Source organism: Brugia malayi, assembly GCF_000002995.4.
Source record: "Brugia malayi strain FR3 genome assembly, contig: Bm_v4_Chr3_scaffold_001, whole genome shotgun sequence".
NCBI classification, from domain to species: domain Eukaryota; kingdom Metazoa; phylum Nematoda; class Chromadorea; order Rhabditida; family Onchocercidae; genus Brugia; species Brugia malayi.
Window position 1 is genome coordinate 1,386,882 of NW_025062477.1, and position 18,565 is coordinate 1,405,446.

The 18,565-nt window shown below is 27.3% G+C and overlaps 4 protein-coding genes across 4 annotated transcripts; 1 reads left to right on the forward strand and 3 right to left on the reverse strand.

The window, feature by feature from the left end:
* Positions 1-2,244: 2,244 nt before the first annotated feature.
* Bm8298 (Uncharacterized protein) lies at positions 2,245-11,575 on the forward strand (the record flags this gene model as incomplete). Its single annotated transcript, XM_043079655.1, has 9 exons — positions 2,245-2,856; positions 5,672-5,917; positions 6,297-6,406; positions 6,919-7,118; positions 7,381-7,516; positions 8,867-8,981; positions 10,158-10,310; positions 10,894-11,058; positions 11,459-11,575. The coding sequence occupies 9 exons, from the start codon at positions 2,245-2,247 to the stop codon at positions 11,573-11,575; spliced, it is 1,854 nt and encodes a 617-aa protein (XP_042935589.1).
* An 898-nt stretch (positions 11,576-12,473) lies between these two features.
* Bma-rps-26 (40S ribosomal protein S26, putative) lies at positions 12,474-13,095 on the reverse strand (the record flags this gene model as incomplete). Its single annotated transcript, XM_043079656.1, has 2 exons — positions 12,474-12,658; positions 12,915-13,095. 2 exons carry the CDS (start codon positions 13,093-13,095, stop codon positions 12,474-12,476), a joined length of 366 nt encoding a protein of 121 aa, XP_042935590.1.
* A 941-nt stretch (positions 13,096-14,036) lies between these two features.
* On the reverse strand, positions 14,037-14,402 carry Bm3933 (Uncharacterized protein; the record flags this gene model as incomplete). The annotated part of the gene is made up of 1 exon (XM_043079657.1): positions 14,037-14,402. One exon carries the CDS (start codon positions 14,400-14,402, stop codon positions 14,037-14,039), a length of 366 nt encoding a protein of 121 aa, XP_042935591.1.
* Positions 14,403-15,427: 1,025 nt separating this feature from the next.
* Bma-dnj-12 (DnaJ chaperonine, putative) lies at positions 15,428-18,040 on the reverse strand (the record flags this gene model as incomplete). Its single annotated transcript, XM_001891527.1, has 7 exons — positions 15,428-15,720; positions 15,951-16,131; positions 16,434-16,523; positions 16,901-17,071; positions 17,234-17,391; positions 17,646-17,766; positions 17,882-18,040. The coding sequence occupies 7 exons, from the start codon at positions 18,038-18,040 to the stop codon at positions 15,428-15,430; spliced, it is 1,173 nt and encodes a 390-aa protein (XP_001891562.1).
* Between the last annotated feature and the right edge of the window lie 525 nt (positions 18,041-18,565).

The window sequence follows — 18,565 nt, forward strand, 5'->3', positions numbered from 1 at the left end:
GTAAAAACTATTGAGAATTTTTATTTTAATAAGCCTATTAACAGCTATGCATTCTTCAGAAATGTATATCTGATTGATGATGTATTTAAATAAATGATCGATATCTCTGACAGCAATCCCATAAGTTAATCGTAATTTTACGACATTTCAACTCTCCATGACTTAACGATTTTAGGATTTATGTTTCCGTGGATTTAGCCAAGTTTTATTACTATATTTGGCCAAGATTTACATAGTAGTATTTGACCATTTATCCTCTCCTGACAATTTACAGTATTGATTGAACAATAAAATTCTCAACAATCAAATCAATATATTCAACAGGACATAAAATTGTTTTAAACAATGACTAAATTTATAATTAATTATAAATTTAATTACTGATAGTGGAGCATTATCATAAAATTGCACATTGATAAATATCACTTCTACTAGTTTTATCGTCAATTTATTTCAATCAAACTAAAGAGAGGTTTTTTTTTTTTTTTTTTCTTTAACTTTTAATAATATTATTTTTTAGTTTGACATCACTACTGATAATAGTGATAATAAAATCAACAGTGATAATAAATAATAATCTTTTTTAGAAATTTTACTACTACCTATAAATGCTACTAATTGAGAGGTTAGCCATTTGAGGAAGGAACGTATAGCAGCGCCTAGGAACAATCAAATAAGAGAGAGTGAAGCAGTAAGAGAGAGAGACAGAGAGAGGGAGTTTTCCTAGAAGAACATTTAATGCTTGCTTAGGGCTTTCTAAGATGTTTATGTAAGGAGAGGAAGAAGAAGAAGAAGGACAAAGCAGATGATGAATAATGCCATTTGGATGCCGTAAAATGCATCCCCAAAAGACTGCAAATGTGCATGCAATGTAATGCAGTGCTAGTGCAGTGCAAGTGCTATATTGCACTACTGCAATGCTTAAAACAAAATGATAATCATGAAAAGCCAGAAAAAAAAAAAGGATTTCTTTTTTTTCTTCTATTACCATTTCTATTATTATTATTATTATTATTATCATTTGTTATCATATTATTATTATCATTACTTTATCATTATTATTATTATTATTATCAATAATCATTCTTCACATATATGTAATATCATATTGATGTGCAAAAATGAAATCGAAGTACTAAAAGTCTTTTAGCAAATAGCTATTTTTATGCATGTCCATCTCCATTTTCCTCTCTACATCTCATTCCTAAAAAGTAAAATTGAAATGAAGCAAACACAGACTAAAGCCATCATTGTGCTACACATTCGATAGATATTAGACTTACACTAACACATACATCAACATACATATATATACATATAAAAATCATGCATAACGATTGAGACAGATCGATGCTTTGAAGTTGACAAAGCGCAGGTAAACCCTTTTTCTCATTTTTTTTTTCTGCTTATTGATAAAAAATGAAAAAAAAAAAAAAGAAAGAAAGAAGGGACAGTTTCTTCTCTGCATGATCGACAATGTGACACTTCGTTTTCTTTTTTGAAGAGTTCCATAATCATAGTGACAAATGTTCCTCAATGCTTTAGTGTAAATGCTACTAAAAGATGAGTGTAGCGACGACGATAGTAGCTGCTGGTTGCTAGTACTTCACTCTGCTATTGTTAATTTTACTGCTAACTTTTACTTATTACTGCTAATAACTACAACTATAACTGCTAACTTTTACTTATTACTGCTACTACTACTCACTCTTGTGTCTCTTTGTAAAAAAAAAAAGCATGTAAAGAGAGATTTTATTTGTTGCTTAGAATGACGAAGGATGCTTCTAAGACTTCATCTGCACTGATACTACTACTACAGTGTTTCTACTTCTATTGATGCAATTGAAGAGAGAGAGAAGTGCTGCCAGATAATGCGATAGATCCTTCAAAAGTTCTTTCTTCTTTTTTTTTTCTTCTTTTTCATTTTCTTCATCTTTTAAAGAACAATGAAATTAGACTCAAAACTCATAACCAAATTTTTCATCCTTTAATTAAAATAATTATCAATTATCGCTGCTGTCATTAGCATTAGCATTAGCATCATCATCATTGCTATCAATCATTATTATCATCATCATTATCATTACTGCTCATTATTATCTTCTGTTGCGTAACAATCATTAATTTTGTTATTTCACTCACAACTGCATTCATCATTATTTCTCATATTTCATCTCAAATTCTATTATTATTGTTAAACAGTTTCATTTTGTAGATTTAATCAAAAATTTGGACGACGAATTTATGTTATTATTACTATTATTATTGTTATTATTATTACTGTCAATTTTCTCCTCAACAATAGTGTTAATTTTGGTGGATGGTATTCCTACAACTATTATTTCATCATCATTATCATCATCATCATCATCATCATTATCATCATCACCATCACCAATCACTCAACCTTCTCCGCCACCTAATTTTTCAAATGACCAAAAAAGCGCACATTCAGCAACATTTCCAGCTTTGCTAACACAATTGGAGCATACAGAGGAGCAAAACTGTGAAAGTCTTCTTGCATTACCAAATTTGCATTATTTGCTAGAACATCAATTAAAGCGCAATAATCCACAGCTCTTATTACTGGCGCAATTGATCGCTGAGAATCCTCACTCACATTTGCTTCATCTTCCTGCAAATGTTTCCCTAATTTTGGATTCATCATTAGCTTATAATCTATCGTCACCATTATTCGTCTTACAACTACAATGCAGTCAAGTGGGTGATGACTCATTACAGCAATGGATTCCACTACTTATTTATCCAACTTCTGCTTTTCAATTTTACCTAACCGTACGTCTACGACCTTTTGACCTAAACGCTTGCACTTTATCACAATGCAGCAATACAAAGGTTATTTCAAGTTAATCATTATTTTTTTTTTCTTTTTCTTTTAATGTGGAATATTTTATTTTAAATTATTTTGATCAATGAAATAAATTGATTTATAGTACTGTTGATCATTTTTTCTTCAATACAATTAAATGATATCTTATAGATAAGTTATGATTAACTTTTTTTGTTGCTAAAAGTCAAGTAAAAGTGATTAAAACATTGTCACATATCAGTAATAAATTTGTGCTTAATTTTTAGCTGAATAAATTGATAAAAGAAAATATACAATAGTTTTAATTTTTTTTTTTTTTTTTGTTATGAAAGGAAATCATTTTATTTTTTTTAATTATTTTACTATTTTCTATTTTATCCATCATTTCTCGAAAAATCGAAATTGCTTTTTTTTTATCATTTATTATAATCACTTTTGTAACTATTTTCTTACTAAGAAATAACAATGAAACAATTTTCAAATTGTTTAATCTAATTTCAACTTTTTCTTATCCACTTTAGTTAACATTTTTTTTTATCTACTACCACTATCAACAAGTTAGATATTCATGATAATATCATTTTTACTTTTTTTTTTTTTTTTGTTATTTTTACTTTGTTGAATTTACTATTTAAAAAAATTTTTTTTTCGTAAATTTTTTTTTTTGATATAAAGAATTACTTTTTCTTGCATATTTCAGTAAAGCCACTCTAATAATTTACAAATTTTGGAATATTAATGATAAAAATTGTGCACAAAGAGACACATACAAGAGAAGCTGTTTTTTCTTTTCTTTTTATTTATTAACTTGCTGATGACATTTTATTTTATTTTATTTTACTTTTTCAAAATTTCTAATTTTTAAGTTATGGTGAATTAAATTATAGTTGCATAATGAACTTCATTTTATGCAAAACATATTTTCATTCATTTCAATATATTGTTATTTGCAACTTAAATGTGCTACCAATTATTTATTCAATATGTCATCACTAATTTCATTTTCTGTTATTCTTGAGTTTTATTTATAATTAACTTGCAATTGGGTGATATTATGCAGAAGATATTCTTCTTTATAAAAAGACTTATTAAAGCTAGAAAAGAAGCTACTAAGGTGATGTTGTCCATCATTGGGACAATTGTTATGCAAAATGAAATGATTGATCTTTACTCTACGCGCTTGTTTACTTGTCTATTTATTTTTATTTCACAAAAATGATTATCATTTTCTCACTTATTTGTTTTGCTTCTTTAATAGTTTCATTTACATTTCATACATTTTTCCTCATCTAATAAAACTAACTAACAACAACAGCAATGATAAACAACTATGACAGCAATAATAGACAACAACAACAACAACAGCGACAGCAATAATAAACAACAACTGCTACAGCAATAATAAACAAAAACAACAACAACAACAGCAATGATAAACAACTACTAATACAGCAATAATAAACAGCAATGACAATGACAGCAATAGTAAACAACAACTACTACATCAATGATAAACAACACTCAACAACAGCAACAATAAACAAAAACAATAATGACAGCAATAATAAACAACAACTGCTACAGCAATAATAAACAAAAACAACAACAACAACAGCAATGATAAACAACTACTAATACAGCAATAATAAACAGCAATGACAATGACAGCAATAGTAAACAACAACTACTACATCAATGATAAACAACACTCAGCAACAGCAACAATAAACAAAAACAATAATGACAGCAATAATAAACAACAACAAGAAGAACAATAGCAGGAGTAATAAACAACAACAATAGTGACAGCAATAATAATAATAATAAACACTTTCATATATATTTCATTTTTCACAGAACACAACGGAATGTATGTTTGTTAATTTCATTTCATCTTGTTTTCATCTAAGCTTAAAACATTTCTAATGGAAATGGTGGAAGATTTAAATTCAATGATCATTAAAGAAAAAAAATTTTTTTTTTATTACTAATTGAATTCTTCCTTATTCCAATGGCACATGTAAATTAAATTGTAAATTTCCAAAAAAAGAAAATTTTCTGAATAATTTTAAATCTTTTGCTTACATTAAAAAAATTTTTTTCTCCATGAAAAAGAAAAGAGATTTGAAATTAAAGTTGTAATATTTTTTTGTTATTATCAAGTTTTTTTTTTTATAATAGAGTAACATTTTAAAGCTAATTTTTGAGAGCGAAATAAAATGTATTAGTGATTGAAACAATCAAAAATTTTCATTAAAATTCAAAATGATTAATTTTTATGACATATCTATCGAACTTTCTAGATATCATCATCATTCACTGAGGAACAGTTGCTTTTATTTTGATTTATTTGTTGCATTTTAATAAAAAGTTTAATAAAAAGTTTCTATCACAATTATATTACAATTATCAAAGTTTCATTTGAAATCAAAAAATAAAATATAAATATTTTCATTTAATTGAGCAATTTATGAAATTTCATTTTTTTTTTTTTTTTTTTGTTTTCTTTCATTGTTTAAATGAACTTTGAAAAAATAATCATTTTTCACTAATAGTACAACTGTTCTCTAATCTTTTATTGTAACATTAGCTATTAATCATTTGAATGTATTTTGTGAGGAATGAATATCTCAAATTTCAAATTTTTCAAAAAAAAAAAAAGTAATTAAATTGATCTAAAAAAAGACAAATCGATCATAAATAAGCAAAATTTTTTGCAAAAATCTAAAAACGATCACCGAGAATAATCAACGATGGATCAAATTGCAATACAAGAAATATTGTTTGGAAAAGAAATTTTTGAAAAGTAACAAAGTTATTAATTATCGGTTGTGTTTATAGTGTACGTGGACGAGACATGGTGGTATACGAGTTTATGCTCGTACGTGTTGCACCAATGATACGTCATTATGCCGTGATGCCGCGGAGCAAGGTCATAGTATTTTGGTGCTTTTTAATGGATTATGTTCAACAATTTGTATTTTACTAATATCGGTTGTTATTCGAGAACGTCGCAGACATCATGAAGCACGTGGTTGGGCGTTAATGGAAATTTTTCTTCTTGGTGCTGCCTTGTTATATGCTGTTGTAAGTTTTAAAAAAAAAAATAATTTAAAAGATTAAAATTATAATTGATAATTTTATTTTCTTCTCTTTTTTTCTGCATGAAATTTATTAAATAATATTTTTTGTTTGTTTGTTTTTGTTTTGTTTTCGTTTTTTTTTTTTTTTTTTTTTGGATATAAGTAAAAAATAAATAAGAAAATAATTGTGTAAGTTTAATAAAAATAATTTAAAATTTAAAAGATTAAAACTATAATTCATGATTTTATTTTTTCTTTTGCATAAAATTTAGTAAATAAAATTGTTTGTTTGTTTTTTTGAATACAAGTAAAAAATAAATAAGAAAATAATTGATGTGAAAAAGTATCAATTTGTTTTATTTATGTGAAATTTTTATTTGTAGCTATTGCTGGATTGGTTTAATTCAGCAATTTCAACGTGTTGTTTTGCGGTATGGCTACGTCAAATTGGTTTTTCAACATTTTATGGATCAATTGTTTTGAAAATTTACAGGTATTGGTTCACATATGTAATTTGAAAGTAAAAAAAAAAATATGTAATAAATAAATTTTATAAAATTTTATAAAATTCGAAAAATATAAAAAATTCGAATTGATATAATGTTTAATTAAATAATCTGATTACACAATGAGAAAAAAAAAATGACGAATTAACTAAACTTTTAATGCACTATAAAAATGCTTAGCAAATAAGTCTCTCTGATTACATTTGCTTAACAAATAAATCTTATTTTTTTCTATTCAATAAAAAATTAGAATTAAAAAAAAAAAAAATTCTCAAAAATATTTTACAATTTTATATCTTTGTATGTTTTAACATTTTTGTTCATAACTAAAATTTTTTCCAATTCTTTCTAGACAATTAATTCTAAAAGTAATGCAGGTGAAATTTTAAACAAAAAAAAAAAAAAAAAAAAAGGGAGCAGTAAAGAAATTTCTCAATTTTTGCTACTAATTAATTTATTCAATAAAATTAATTTTTTATTTTTGAAATTATAATTAAAGGAATTTACAAGAATATCGTGTACGTAAAGCACATCATGTTATTGTAAAAGAGGAAGATTTGATGAAATATTTGGCATGTTTATTAGCATTAACATTAACTGGGCTTATTGCTTGGACACTTGGCTCATTTGCTGATCAAGAGCTTTGGAAAAGTGCTTGGCCACAATGTCCCATACAAATGTGGTGTTTAGCTTGGCAAGGTAATGAACTTTTGAACTTTTCATTTCCTTTTTTTTTTTTTTGTAAACAATTAAAATATATTAGAAAAAAGCACTACATTTCGAGACTTTCTTTATAAAATTGAATTAAAAAATTTAATTTCTTCGTTTTTTCCACTCATTTAGAATAATTATTTCAATTCTTTTGAACAAAAAAAAAAAAAAAAAAAAGGAAAAAAATTACTTAATAGTGATTTTATTTAATTTCTTTAGTTAGTTGGAAATTTCAGTTCTTCTTTCGCAGGTTATGAATCGTTATTTCTAATCTATGGGATGCGATTGTGTTATAAAGCTCGAAATAGTAGTTGGCTGGAACGATGGCAATTTACAATTGCTGTATGTTTGGAAGCAATTGTAACACTTCTTGCTAATTTTATAAGGTTAATTATAAATTTATTAAATTTAATTTGTTACATAATAATTTAATCATAATGAAAAAAAAAAAAAGATTTGTTTTTGTTTTTTATTCAAGAATTTTTAATTCAATTGAATATCATATATATATATATTAATCATAACTTTTGTATTTATAATTAATCTTCAATTACATTTAAGCTAAAACTAATGCGAATTACAATTATTTCATTTTTTGAAACTATCATTCTATCTATTCGTTTTAAAATTATGATGTAAAAATTAATTTTGTAAATTTTTGTCAAAAATAATAAAAATTTGGTAATAATATATGATTTTGTTTTTTAATATTATTTGAATATTTTATTGGAAAGGAAAATTTTTTTTTTTTTTTTGTTACTTTATTCTTTACATATAAATATGTAATTATGTAAATACAAATTATTTTAATTACCATTGATAAACAAGTTAATTTTGATTAAATGTAAATTATCACTGAATAAATAAGTTAATTTTGATTAAATGTAAATTATCACTGAATAAATAAGTTAATTTTGATTAAATGTAAATTATCACTGAATAAATAAGTTAATTTTGATTAAATGTAAATTATCACTGAATAAACAAGTTAATTTTGATTAAATGTAAATTATCACTGAATAAATAAGTTAATTTTGATTAAATGTAAATTATCACTGAATAAACAAGTTAATTTTGATTAAATGTAAATTATCACTGAATAAATAAGTTAATTTTGATTAAATGTAAATTATCACTGAATAAACAAGTTAATTTTGATTAAATGTAAATTATCACTGAATAAATAAGTTAATTTTGATTAAATGTAAATTATCACTGAATAAACAAGTTAATTTTGATTAAATGTAAATTATCACTGAATAAACAAGTTAATTTTGATTAAATGTAAATTATCACTGAATAAATAAGTTAATTTTGATTAAATGTAAATTATCACTGAATAAACAAGTTAATTTTGATTAAATGTAAATTATCACTGAATAAATAAATTAATTTTGATTAAATGTAAATTATCACTGAATAAATAAGTTAATTTTGATTAAATGTAAATTATCACTGAATAAATAAATTAATTTTGATTAAATGTAAATTATCACTGAATAAACAAGTTAATTTTGATTAAATGTAAATTATCACTGAATAAATAAGTTAATTTTGATTAAATGTAAATTATTTTAATTATCACTGAATAAATAAGTTAATTTTGATTAAATGTAAATTATCACTGAATAAATAAGTTAATTTTGATTAAATGTAAATTATTTTAATTATCGCTGAATAAATAAGTTAATTTTGATAATAACTTTTTTTTAAATTTTACCGTTTATCATTTTTAGATATTCCATTCGTTATTCAGCACAAAGTGATACACTGATGACTATCACATTTGTACAATTACATTTGACTGTTTCTATTAATATTGTTATTATCATTGCTCCCAAATTTTATTTGGTTTGTTCTATTCTTTTTTCTTTTTTTAAAGAAAAATTAATTTATGATTAATTATAGTTCAAGTTTGATTTTTATTTTTTATCATTAAATTTAATAAATTTATTAAAATATATAATAAAAAAAAAATTCTTTTTTTAAAAATGTGATTTTTTTACATATATATTTTTACAAATTTTTTTTTTTTTTTTTTGAAATGTTCATAAACATCGATCATTCTTTAGAATAGGCTATATTTTATTGAATTTTAAAGATTGTTTTTTTGTTTTATTTGTTAAGCATTTTCGCTTCTTTGCACATTTCTTTTTGTTTTTGTTTATTATTTATGATATTATTGATAAACATTACGGGTAAAAGCAATTCAAAAGCTTTTTTTCTTTTCATTTTTTTTTTTATAGCTTCACATTATGGTTAATTAAGTCCGAATGAATTAACTCTTTAAAAACAAATAATAATTTTTCTTTTCTTTTTTTTTTTTTTTGTTTTTTTTTATTTGATCTAAATATCTCACAAAAATTAGATGGCAAACATTATAGCAAGCAATTGTTGGATGATGGAAAATTTTTTGATCAATTTTTTCCCTTTCATTTTTCATTCTTTTCAATGATGGAAAAAAGAAAAAGGAAAAGAAAAGAAGAGTTTCAGCTTTTAAATTTTCTTTTTTTTTTTTTTTTCAAGCACTTCTAACTCCCTTGGAAATTCATCTTACTTTCCTTTTTCTTTAGCATTCGATGAATTTTTGTTTTTAGATCTTTCTAAAAGCAGAAAATTTATATCTCTTTAAAACAAAAGTTAAAAAAAAAAAAGTTTGAAAATGAGAAGATAAATTTAAATTGAAATGATACTAATGGCAAATAAAAGATACAACTGAACAAATAAATTGAATATTTTTATCATATTTAGAAAAAATTCCATTTAATATATAATAAAAATCAAAATTGTTGTAAATATTTCAATCTATTTTCTATTTTTTTCTTTTTAATATAATTATGCATTTATTAAGCGCTCATCTTTAAAGTGTAAGTAACACATCATAAGAACTTGTAGTAATTCGTTCTGCATTTTAAACTTTAAAATTATTTGAATTTTTAAATCTTATGCAAAATGATGAAATAGTAAATTGTGTGTATTCATTTTTGATATTTTGACAAGTATTATTCAAATTTTCAAAATTTTTAGGTTAGCTCTGGTGGCACAAGGCGTACACAGACATTAGCAGGTACTGGAAGTAAAGCACATCCATCATTGGCTAAACTTCGTGATAATTTATTGAATGGAACAATTGATTTTGCCGAAGTGCCAATAGTTGATATGAATCCGGAAGATATAAGGGTAAGAAATTCCTTGAGATTACGGGCAAATATGGAAGGGTAAGAAATTCCTTTAGATTATAGGCAAATACGAAAGTTATAAGGATAAGAAATTCCTTTAGATTATGGGCAAATACGGAAGATATAAGGAATTAAGTAAGAAATTCGTTTAAATTACGGCCAAACTCAGAATTGATCATATTTTATCTTCATGATAATTTCAAACTCTTTTTGCACTTTTCGATTAAGATAAAATTTAAAGGAAAAGTGAATTTTGTTCTAGAGATACATCACATTAATTACTAAGGTTTTCCAGAAGATATAAGGGTAAGAAATTCCTTTAGATTATAGGCAAGAATTTCAATGGAAAATATTGTGATATTGCAAGTGTAAGGTTGAATGCAATTTATGCATTACTCTCTTGAGATTTGTGAAAATCATTTGAAAAACTATTCAATTTAATCTAACAGTTTGCTATTGTGCAGAAAAAGAAAAGAAAAAAATCAACTAGCTAGGCATTTTTCTTTAGGGGATCAAAGCTAATAGTATATTTTAGACTTGCAAATATTATTTGATCTATTTAAATTTATCAATTGTTAATTTAGGCTGAATTGAAACGAGTCTACACACAGCTAAGAATGTACAAATTGAAAAATTTGTATCAAGATAATCCACATATCAGTAGACGAAAAGGTGGTAAAAAATCAAGCACTGATAAAACAATTATTAAAAATCGACGCATTTCAGTACCTACAACAAATTCTCCTAAAGTGAGCTTTATGATCATTTGATATTTAATAAAAATAAAAGTAGGGACTTAAAAGTAGAGAAACTTTGTAATTACATTTTAATAAAGCTTATTAAATATTAAAATTATTAGTAGTGATTGGTATCAACTTCAAAACATTCTAAAAATTGCTAATTTAATGGGAATTATTGTTTATCATTTACGATTTTGCTATAAATATGACTTATCAGATTTCACTTTTTCGAAATGCAAAATAAATTCATAAAAGCTCTGCTTATATGTCAAATTGAAGAAAAAGAAGAATTTCTCACCATTGTGGAATTCTTGAATTTAATTAAATAATAGCAGATTACCAATGGGAAATTTTTAATGGAAACAATGTAATATTTAGATATTTGAGATATAAATGGCATTTATTATAGATTAAAAGAATTGATGATGAGGAACGGAACGATTTAACAGTGGAATCGGCACCTCACAATGTCTTCCTTTCAACATATAAACTACAGTTAGAACCACATCAATCTGTACGTGTGTAGAAATAAATGTATTTTTTTTAAAAAAAAAAAAACATGAGTGACTAAAATTTAAATCGCACAATGTGCAGTCATTTGAAATGTCTTATACATTCCTCTTCACTTATTGTCTTAATAATAATAAAAGAATAATAATAACTATAATAATAATAATTATTATTATAATAAATAATTATAATAATATATTATTTCTAATGTGAACCTGTCATTTAACTTCTCATTCGTTTTCCAATAAAATCATGCATGGATGAACAACATGTCATCTAATTTCGTGTGACCATATTAGCTAAAGGCTAGGAATGGACATCCTCGTAAAGTTATAAATTCCTTTACTTATTCAATTACTCTGCACCAATGAATCAGCAGTCAAAACTCCATGCCAGTGTATTCAATTAACCATCAGTCACCGGTTAACATGCATATACACTGCATAGTCAGCATGTCTTATGAGCTTACTCTCTTGCATTATAAGCTCTACTCTCTAGATATTTCATACACCATAATTCACAAAGTCAGTCTCTCAGAAGATTTCCTCAAACTACACTTATAGACTAGATGATAAAATTCAAAACTAGTAGCAACTGGCATGAATTTGCCAATTAGAACGTTTGCATGAATAACAAAAATTCTTCAAGGGGACAAAAAAAAAGAAAAAAAAAACAGGGTCTCACAAAAGCATTTGCCAAATTGCAAAAAGTATATCCCAGGCATTTCTTAATATACAAAAGACCTTCAACTATCTGACCGTAAAAAATTTTTGAAAAGATTAAAGTGTTCAAAGAAGAAAACTTATTCAAACTTTTATACTGTCAGCAAACAGCCCAACATTAAGAACTCTTTATCGGATGTTGGTAATAAATGTTACAACAAACGAATTTTAAGTCTTATGAGATAACTTCACTCATTGCCGACTTGGAGCACCTGGCCGCTGGAAACGGTCTCCGACAATGCCGCCACGCTGACCAAAACGTGGAGGTGGGTTACGGTCCTTGCGTGCTTCACGTGAACGATTGCGCACTACTTTACTGTGAATTGCACAGGATACACAATAATGCAGCTTGTGATATAATTTTGGCAATGCATACGCTGAAATATGATCACAGTAGGAAATGAGATTAGGAACAATTACAATAATTTCAACACTGCTTGCTGTCTCCCTTGAAGATTCGTAAAACTTCAAAAGTTTCTACCTGTGCATATAGAACTCTTCGTATGCTAAATTCTGCACACTATAAGATCTACATAATTCCGAATACGCATATTCCATTTAAAACAGTTGCAGGTAAATACTTATAATAGTGTTTTCCTCGCATTTTAGTATGACAAAAAAGAAGAAACGTACAGTCATAAGCAGATGCATCAGAAATATCTCGAACGGCAGCTGCTTCTACAATATTGCGAACAACAAATTTCTTGATAGCTTTATCTTTTGGTGCACAACGACCACAATTTGTGCAGCGAATGGGTCTTACATGTCCACGACCTTTTTTATTACGTCCGTGATTTCGTCGCTTTGTTGTCATTGTTTCCTTAATCAATTAATGCCAAAGGAAAGCACGATTATTCAAACGAACTAGTATTTCTAAAATAACATTATTAATTAGTTGATTTTCGTTGCTTAAGCCGATCAAATCGTCATTAAATAAGTATGTTTTTTCGTAATCCTACCAAACGCGTGAAGAACTAACGACGCCTCAGAGAATGCATATAATCTTTAAGTATACAGAATTGAATTTACTAGAGGAATCGATTGAATACATCTCTGTTGATTACATTTCTGTTATATTCAATATCTCATTGTTATTTTTCAACTTTTATAGGATTTACTAAGGTCTAAACAAAACATTTAAATTCGATGTGTGATAAATGTGATAAACGTTTACTAGTTTACTAGTTTTTAAGCTAAACTTAACCACCTAAACACAAGAATTTACAACCATTAACCATTCCTCGCCTCTCGAAACCATAACTGTAGGCCAAATCACATAAACTGAAACTTCGTTTCACAGTCGCGGAATGCAATACCGCGTCTCGTTAATGTCTTTAATTTATTTGTTAACATCAATCTCCGATGGTGCGTATGTTTGATGGAAGATATGCGTAACAATTGGATTCGTTGATCAATTATAGGTTTTATTTGGAACTATCATTTATTGCCAATTCATTTTTATCAGTTAGTATTGCATTACTTATTAAATTTACAATGTGCTTATTTTTTTTTAAATTGAATTAGATATGATGTATGAATGTTATTAATTGTATGAAAATTATGACAGTAATAATTATAATAAGCAAAACAAAAGAATAAAATGAAGTAATTGCTCTAATAACATATATATATATGTAATGTTGGATAGATAGAGGATGTTGATTTCCATTTGGCATATTCACTTTCATAACCATTCAGTTATATAATTTAATATAAACATAACAGCATAACAGCTTCCTAAATCGATACATTTTATTAGCAGTGTTCTTTCAGTCTAAAATCCATGCATAAATTCAAACATGCAATTAGCAAAGCAGGTACGGAAAATATTCCAAAAGCAATCCAAAAGTGATCTACTGGATGACTATCAACAATAAATTTCAATAGGAAAATTGTTGCTAAAAGATGTAAACACATCGAAAAAATAGCCTTTGTAAATGTATGAAGCTGAAATGTTAGTAATATAACTTCAATAGCACAACATGCTATTCCAAGACTGATTGCAATTGTTAGTGATGTTTCCACATCTATGTACTCACTTTCGGTCCAATCTGTTAAAGGTAATGTTGCCATCACATATTCTAAAAATTTCATTGAACATAATGCCCTGTTAGTGAGCATTAATTTATGCTAAAAAATAATAACTAACTTAAAATAAGCAGAAAATTTGCGTACATTAAAGAAGCATTAAATATTTTTTATGTATCCTCTAAATTTTATCGTTCAAATAAACAAATTTAAGCAGACATGAAGATTTGATGAAAAAAAAATTGGAATTTCTAACCGTTCATATCTGATAATGCCATTACTAACATTGCCCCATGAGCTGTAACAGTTACAAAATATGCAGATGATGCATTTAACGCCATTAGAAACTGGAAAGCTTAGATAAAGCAGGAAAGTAAGCAATAGCAATATTCACTATGGAAACAAGAAATAATCAATCATCTATTTTTAGCCCTCTAATAATTGCTCAAGTAATCGATTTCCACTAACGTTGACACATTTATTTAATAGTGCTTACTTGCATGATGTGTTAATTATACATACATACTAATGAAGGCCTCATTTTAATGAAAATTTTGCTCTAATAAACAATTAACAATGAAATATCCAAATCTTGACATCAGCATCATCATCATCAAAAGATCAATTAAACAAAGACAATCTTACATTTGATGTTCTGGTTTTATCCGTGAAGCTATATGCATTACCTAACTGGTATACAATTGTTCCATATCAAAAAAAAAAACTAGAAGTGCGTGAAAACAACTGCATGCACAATCCATCGCTATTTTTTAAGCATTTATCAGATTTATAAGACAAAACATGCCACAATGAAGATATGCCGCAGTAAAATCATAAATACTTTATGTCACACATTTACTGCCAACCATAGTACACGGATACGAAAATGGGCCACCGCAAGAAATAATGTTCCGAATAAAATGCATTTTTTAACATATATCATTACAAGTTTTGAACAATTCATTAATTAAAATTTATTTTAAAAAATTATGTAGCCCGGAGTTTCAGAATTCTCCATTTCAGCACAACTAAAGATAGAACTTTTTTGAATTTCAATTCTCCAAATTCTTATTCTTGTGAACCAGTAAATATTTTGCTACAAAAGATATAGATTGCGATCACTGAGTCTGACAACGCACACCTTGCGGCCCATGTGTTTCATATTCATATGACGATGATGGACGAGGCCCATGGTCATGAATTAATTCTAACTCCACAACTTCTGCATCATCTGATACCAACGGTTCTGTACCATTTGGTAACAAGTTCTTCAATTGTTCAACTTCCATAATTTTCTTCGGGAATCGCACGGCAAACTGAATAAGTAGGTCACCTTTATCAAAAGGATTCTTATAATGCGGCATACCTTCACCAATTATCGTACGCATATCGCCATGCTTCATCACTTCACCTGAAAAAAGCTTGCTTCACACTATTTAACCCAAGAATTAGCACTGACAAAGATTCCCAAGAATAATGTTGAAAATATAGTGAGATTTGTACTGAAAGAAAATATCCAATATCGCAGCTGCAAAAACTCTATCTCATCCATGTCACGAGTTCATTAAAATCTAGCGCAGTTCTCATTACTCGAAAAATTATGAAATTTGGAAAAATAGACGGATTAAAAAGTAAAGAAACCTGGAAATATTGAAAAAATAAGATGACGAGCATCTAATGTCGCTACTGATTTTGTGCATCCACAAAGTGCTTCCACCAATTCGAGATCAACTTGCATAACAAGATTATGTCCTTTCCGCACAAATGTATCATGTGATTGTTCATCCAATATAATCACTACGTCACCAGGAGTTATTCCAACCTTAATTGCGTATGCTATAGCTACCAAATCAAAGAGGGGTGATTTGATAACGAAACGAAAATTAGGGATGCTTCAATATAAATCTGGTATTATGTCCGACAAAATATGAATAAGATGAATGCCATTTTCTGTGTGCAAGGAGAAAGAAAATATCTTGTAGATGCTTTCAGCGTATTATCGTAAAGAAGTGAATAAACATCATTAAAAACTCAGTTCTATACGACTTTGTGAAAAAAAGAATGGAGATATCTTAATCAATGGAATAATTTGGAAAAGACAATGTGCAGAATTCATCAGCATACTTCTTGATCGCCTTGTCCTGAGAACACTATTTTTTGTCCATCCTTCATTCCTTTATCAATATGAACTTCCAGAACAGACTCATTTCGGATCTGAAATAAAAGCAAAACTCCTACAAAACAGTAGCAATACAGCTACAATCCAATGAAAGATGGCATAGCTTTAAGTATCAGACCACTCCTCTATACGATGATTAATTAACTTCAAAGGCATTTGAAATCTTTTGTGGTATAGGATAAATCAGTATATAACGTCAAGTTCGTCATTTCTATGTTCCGTTTAATTTACATAGTTAGTCATCATGCGGAATACCTTTTAGTGCATAATAATATACTTCGGGAGCTCTCTGCAAAATGAATTCAAGACAAAGCAAAAATAATTATGACTAATTAAGATCGAAACTTGCTAACGCTAAAGCATCTTGGTTTTTTTTTTTTTTTTTCATATAAGAGCAATGTATGAAAGTAACCTTTTTTTTTCCGTCACATTGCTTGCATCGATCTTTTGAAGGTATTACTTCACCTTCACCTCGGCAAACATTACATGTTGACTGCATTTGTTGTACCATACCAGGTCTAATTTGCGTAATTTCGATCCGTACACCTCGACCTTTACAACTGTCGCAACGAATCACAGAATCCTGGAATTAAGATTTAAACTAGAATGTTTTTACAATCCTTATGAAATACCTCAAGGAACGACAACGTATAGATCAACCCTAACGTTAGGATTCTCTTCCGCAAAACTTATCATATACGATAACATGAAAGTTCCATTTTTATGACAATTAGTACTACTCCACCTTTGTTCCACCAATACCTCCGCATGCCGGACAAACAATATTACGTGAAAGTTTCAGTTTCTTGACAGCGCCGTTATATAATTGTTCTAGCGTCACCGGTAATTGATGTATCATGTCACGTACTTTACGTTCACCTCTTTCACCACCTCGGAAATGACCTAAAATTCAAGATAATCCAGCTAAAGCGCGAAAATTTAATTTCGGTATATGTATTAAAAAAACACGCATCCAATCTTCTTATCAAGTTTGCTAAACCTTGATTTATACTGCATTACACATAAGAATTATTTTCAGAATGTCCAACAAGTTATTTGTTTCGATTTTTTGGTATATTACAACTGAAACAAATATATGTATTTCTTCATCGAATAATAAAATTATTTTATTCCAATCCTAAAAAACATGCCATTACCTCCGAAAAACATGTCGAAAATGTCCATTGGATTATGGAAGTTTCCACCTCCACCCGCTCCGCTTAGACCTTCTTCGCCACCTTCGTCATATACCTGCCTTTTTTTCGGGTCCGATAAAACCTTCAATTTCATGAATTAATCGAGCAAAATGTTTCTTAAAAAAAGCAAAATCTACTACTACAAGAAAGCAGCTTACTTCTGTTCTTGTGCAGGATAAAGAAAAATATGGAAAAACCTCATATGCTTGTGAGATCGCCTTAAAACGTTCGCCCTCATTGGGATTCTTATCCGGATGGTACTTAAGTGCCAACTTCCTGTACGCCTTCTTTAGTTCATTTTCGGTTGCGGTAGGCGAAACGCCCAAAATATCATAGTACTTTGTTTCTTTGACCATTGTTATAGTTCAGAATTCTGAAATGACTTGAAAGAGATGGCTGCAACTCCATTAATCATATCTTATAATGACCAAGCGTGAAGCTCGGAAGCAATCTTACAGCACAAAATACTGAACTACTTACTTCAATTTACCGTAGTAATACTTATGACACAATAAAATGCTAAAATTTCATTTTGTAGTAGAAATTTCTAATGAAAGTGCTAAACTTATTCTTATATATTTCATACAATCATATGATATATGTATATTACCTATAATATCACTAGTAAAAAGGATGAAAAAAACATTGCTTCAACATTGATTAAGATGTCCTACTAAATTAGTCTTCTATGCAAACTTGAATTAACTTTAGAAAATAAATTATCAAAGATTAGATTAAATGAAAAATACTATTTAAGTACTCCTAGAGCAAAAAAAGAAAAAAAAAAAAAAAAACTAAGAGAAATTCTTTATTAAAGTATTACTTCAACACTAAGCTAAGCTACCGTCAACCTTTCGCACATACAACAAACCCATTTTTAC